The following is a 5,100-nucleotide window of genomic DNA, read 5'->3' as shown; positions in this document are numbered from 1 at the left end:
TGTGGATGTTGCACACTCCCTAGTCTTGGTGCTGGGCCTTCGCCACCTCTGCTCGAGGCCGGGCATTCTCTGTCCATACTTAGTGTTACACCGCTCCCTAGTACTGGTGCTGGGCCTTCTTCCCACTCATGCCACCCTCCAGGTCATCTTACCCAGGCCCATGGCTTTAATTACCACCTAAATGCTTTTGCCTCTCAAATCTTACATCTCCAGCTCTGACTTTTTCCTGAGTTCCAGGCTCATATGTCCACCAAAATGTTTCAAAAGCGTTTCAAACTTAGCTGTCCAAAAGAGTCCCCCAAAGTTTCCTTTATACTAGTAAATTGCACCACTGTCCTCTAAGTGGCCCAAGCCCGAAGCCCAGGTTTTGTCCTCGAGTCTTCCCTTCTGTCATTTTCTTATATCCGGTTTCTCAGCCAGTCCCATTGGCTCTTCTTCCAAAGCATATTTTAAATAAATACCCATAATACCCTTCTCTTTACCTCCACTGCCCTCAGCCCATGCTGTGCTACTGTCATCTCTCCTTGGGCCCTGCACTGGCGCGCTCTCTCTGTCTCTCTCTCTCTTTTTTTTTTTCTCTAAAATTCATCCCCCTACAAAGTAGCCTCTGTCATCTTTCAAAAATGTAAATCTAATCTCCTTGTCATCTTTCTTCTCAAAATCTTCCAGTGACTTCCCAGAGTCTTTAGCATAAAATCCAGGTTTGTTACCCTGGCTTACAAGGTCCTGTATGATCAGACACCCACCTGCTCTGCTTTGCTGATGGCGTTCTAATTCCTCTGTCCCCACTCCCTACAGCATGGCTGTGCTGGCCTGCTGTCCCTCTTGCCCCACACCTGGCACATCTTGCCTTTGAGCTTGTTCCCTCACCCCTCAATTCTTAATTGGCTTTTTCTGCCATTGGGGTTTCAGCTCACACGTCACTTCCTCAGAGGGGCTTCTCTTAAGTAACCCGTGTAGAGGGACCACCCTGCAGGGCTCTTGGTATGGATTGAGCCTGTTTTGTTTTCTTCTGTAGTGTTTATCATTTTCCTAAGTGAATTGTTTAATAGCTTATTTATCGTCCATCTCCCCTAATGATCAGGACAGCGCGTGAGGGCAGGGAAAGTCACAGTGCTGCTCACTCTTGACAGTTTCCCACTGATCGGTACTGGATGCCCAGGGAACGTCGCTGACAGCTGCCTGGCGGGGTGATTCAGCCCAGTCACTGAATAGGAGCTGTTTATAATTGAGTCATTTGGGGGATTTACCTTCTTATAGCCAGAAAAGGTCAACCCTCCACATCTGCAGAAGTATCAGGTTAGCTGGTGACACTTCTAAAAGCTTCCAGCGATAATAAGATATTTGGGAGCCAAAATAGTTGAATGGTTATTTGTGGGGGAGGGACAAGGAAAGGAAAACAAAAGGAAAAAACACTGGGGGTCACATAGCTCTAGGGATTGTTTATAGAAGAAGCCCAAGAAGCCAGGGTGTGACAGCCGTGCCTTGTGATCCGGAACCTTCCCAGGACATTGCTGGTGCCTGGCAGAGGCTGGAGCAGGCCGAGAAGGGGTACGAGGAGTGGCTGCTCAACGAGATACGGAGGCTGGAGCGCCTGGAACACCTGGCCGAGAAGTTCAGACAGAAGGCCTCAACGCACGAGACCTGGGCGTACGGTAAGCACAGAGGACAGGGGGTGGTTGTTTTGAAAAAAAAAAAAAAAATACAATAACAGGGTTGAGCTGTGCTCAGAGCCAAGACGTGTCCTTACCTTACCAACTCTGTCCCTGGTGTCTGTGACGTTGCGGACACGTTTTTCCCTTTGTCCTTTTCCCAGTGCTAAATTTCTTTGAGAGGTAAGCGTGAACATTTATTTTCTAATCAAGCACATAATTGATTTCTGCACAAAATAGGCACCCAAAATGTGTTCTTCACACACTTACCTGTGCAATGCCTCCCGCCTTCTGTCCTTTTTGTTTGATTCCACGAGTACCTGTTTGTTCCCTAGCTGTGGGTCACTGCCAGTAGGATTTGTATTACATGCCACAAAGCAACATCATCCCCTACTTAGAAAATCTGATTGGAAAGAAAGCATGCAAGGTATCGCTTTCTGTAATCGAACTTTTTTTTTTTTTTTTTTGGCCCGAGGCGGGGTTTGAACCTGCCACCTCTGGCATATGGGGCTGGTGCCCTACCCCTTTGAGCCTCAGGCGCTGCCCCTCTGTAATCTAACTTCTTTATTTCACTCCAGTTCATCTACTTCTTTCAGGCCTTACACACATACCTGTTTCCATAGCCCTGATCATGTGGTCACATAGGTTTTTGGCTGTCTATTGGACAACATAGCTGACCCCGCTGAGATAGAAGAACATCCTCCCCGTCACATAATAATCCATTTGGAGGGAGGTTGGGGAGATTTCCCCTCATCCCTGGATTCCCTTTTACTCTGTTACTGCTTGGTTTTTGATGTTGCACAGGCAGGTAGGTATAGGCGTGGGTGCTGGAGCCAGGCGGGTTGGGGTCCCAGCGCTGACACTTAGCAGCTGTGTGCCCTGGTTGAGGTCATAACCTCTCAGTGCCCCAGCCTCTTCTCCAGAGTCGGAATAACACCAGTGCCTCCCTCCTAGGGTTTTTACAAAGGTTTAATTCATATTTATGAAGCGTTTAAAGTAGTATCTGGCACATAGTAAGTGCTGCGTTGGTACCATTCAATATGTGAACGTTTGCTTTCATTTCCAACTTTGTATTAAATTCTTAATAGTTGTTAGCCAGGGAATCCATGTAGATCCAGTTATAACCACAGCAGTTGCCGGTTTTAAGAAATATTTATGGAGAAATAAAAGGAGGTTCAGAGAGGAAAATATCTACTGTTTATTATCAGGAAAAACAAAGCACAGATTACGTTTACTGACACAAAATGCAGTTTTCAATAGAAAGAATGGGGCCGGGGTGGAACCAGTGGGCAGGCAGGTCTAGCACAAGTGTAACTAGCATCCCCTGTAGTTCTTGAGCGTGACTAATGACCAGCTTCCCTGAGCATCACCCTGGGGAGTCAGATACCTGCCACCTACAATGAGGAGTACTGCTCTGTTTTTTAGAACACCCTCCCTATGCCCCTGGCCCCGCCTGCAGTTGTAGACGTGCATTTTCAGAATGGAGAGGGGTGAGGACATGGCTCGCAGTAACATGCTGCACTCCAGCTTCAGCCCTGTGCTCTCGGCCGAGAGCGTGGCTGGCTCGAAGCCGCTGCTGTGTCATCAACGTGCTCATACTTCGTGCCGCCACCTTTGCAGGCAAAGAGCAGACCTTGCTGCAGAAGGATTACGAGTCGGCGTCGCTCACGGAGGTGCGGGCGCTGCTGCGGAAGCACGAGGCGTTTGAGAGCGACCTGGCGGCGCACCAGGACCGCGTGGAGCAGATCGCAGCCATCGCACAGGAGCTCAAGTATGTGCCGGGCCCTCCAGGGAGGCCTGCTTGGTCAGGCCTGTTCCAAGTGTGGGGAGGACCAAGCTGGAGCACTTGGCCGTGGGATTCTCATCGGCTTTTTTAAGTGTATAATCTGACTGGCTTGCGGTTTGGTGGTGGTAGAATCCCGGGGTTCTCCTATCCAGCTGCACTGTAACCACCGCACCCCACACGGGCAGCTCTGCTACAGAGCTCGGGGTTACAGAAAAGCCCAGGCCCAGAAGCCAAGCCTAAAATACAGGTCACCAGCTCACCTCTTGCCTGAGGTGTTAGGGCCTCACGTTTCTTTATCATTTAATATCTGCTGTTTCATTTTCCTCTTTGCGTAGCCAGTGGCATGGCTCATGCCTGTAATCCTAGCACTCTGAGAGGCTGAGGCAGGAGGAGTGCTTGAACCCAGGAGTTGAGGTTACTGTGAGCTAGGCTGGTGCCAGGACACTCTAGCCTGGGCTACAGAGCAAGACTCTGTCTCAAAGGAACAACAACAAAAAAGAATTAATGTGGGCTCGGCGCCTATAGCTCAGCGGCTAAGGTGCTGGCCACATGCACTAGGGCTGGCGGGTTCGAACCTAGCCCGGGCCTGCCAAACGACAATGACAACTACAACCAAAAAATAGCTGGGCTTTGTGGTGGGCGCCGGCAATCTCAGCTACTTGGAAGGCTGAGGCAAGAGAATTGCTTAAGCCCAAGAGTTTGAGGTTGCCATGAGCTGTGATGCCACAGTACTCTACCAAAGGCGACATAGTGAGACTCTGTCTCAAAAAAAAAAAAGCATTAGTGTGATGATGGAGGTCAGGCTGGATTAAGTATCCAGTGGACATTCTTGGTCCCTACTCTGTACAGTGTGAGCCACAGGAGGTGGCCACCCTTGATAGGAGAGGCCTCCTTATGGTATTTCTAAGCTTTTTTTAGGCCTTTTTTTCCCTTTTGAGAAATACGAAATTTTATTTCCTGCTCCCCCCCCCGCCCATTATAATCACTAATACAGCTGTAGAAGTTTTAGAACCTGTCACATAATGGCAACTTTAAAAATTACATAATAAAATTTTGTTTCAATGTCTTACATTTTAAAACTCCCACATTGTTCCCTGTGACTAGAGCAAACCCCTTAATTACCAGACGGGGCCTTTTTCTTTTCTTCTATTTTTTTTTTTCTAATTAAGTCATACACACATAGATCATGAACATATTTATGCATATGTGGGGTACAATGTGTTTTTTTTTATACAATCTGACGTGCTTATATCACACCAATCAACAGAGCTTTCGTCTTATTTACTTGATTATTGTGATAAGGCATTTATGTTCTACACTTGACAGATTTGACTTGAACCCTTGCAATATGCTCCATAGATGTGGTCCTGCCCTTTACCCTCTCTCTATCAAACCATCCCCCACCCTCCCTTCCCACTCCATTTCTCTCCTTCATCCTGAGCTAGAGTTGTACTATAGTCCAGCTCACATTCTTTTTTTTTTCTTTTCAATTGTTTTTTTATTAAATCATAACTTTACATTGATGCATTTATGGGGTTCAGGGCACTGCTTCAATATACAATGTGAAATGCTTACATTGAACTAAGTAACACATCCATCACAATTATACTCATTTCTTAATAGTTTTGAAAGGTAGCATTGCATCATGCACATTAGGTGAGG

At 47.3% G+C, this 5,100-nt stretch overlaps 1 protein-coding gene across 2 annotated transcripts in view; it reads left to right on the top strand.

Annotated features, from left to right (window-relative positions):
• Positions 1-5,100, top strand: part of ACTN2 (actinin alpha 2) — a 78,419-nt gene that overhangs the window by 52,161 nt on the left and 21,158 nt on the right. For both annotated transcript variants that reach the window (XM_012813834.1, XM_012813835.1), the window contains exons 12-13: positions 1,508-1,655; positions 3,273-3,423. In XM_012813834.1, the coding sequence (XP_012669288.1) occupies positions 1,508-1,655; positions 3,273-3,423 (299 nt within the window). The remainder of the gene's footprint in view (positions 1-1,507; positions 1,656-3,272; positions 3,424-5,100) is intronic.

The sequence above is a fragment of the Otolemur garnettii genome, unplaced genomic scaffold (assembly GCF_000181295.1).
Source record: "Otolemur garnettii isolate 467f Iridium unplaced genomic scaffold, OtoGar3 scaffold00312, whole genome shotgun sequence".
NCBI lineage: Eukaryota > Metazoa > Chordata > Mammalia > Primates > Galagidae > Otolemur > Otolemur garnettii.
The sequence above is the reverse complement of the archived record's forward strand: the minus strand, read 5'-3'. Positions and strand labels throughout refer to the sequence as shown.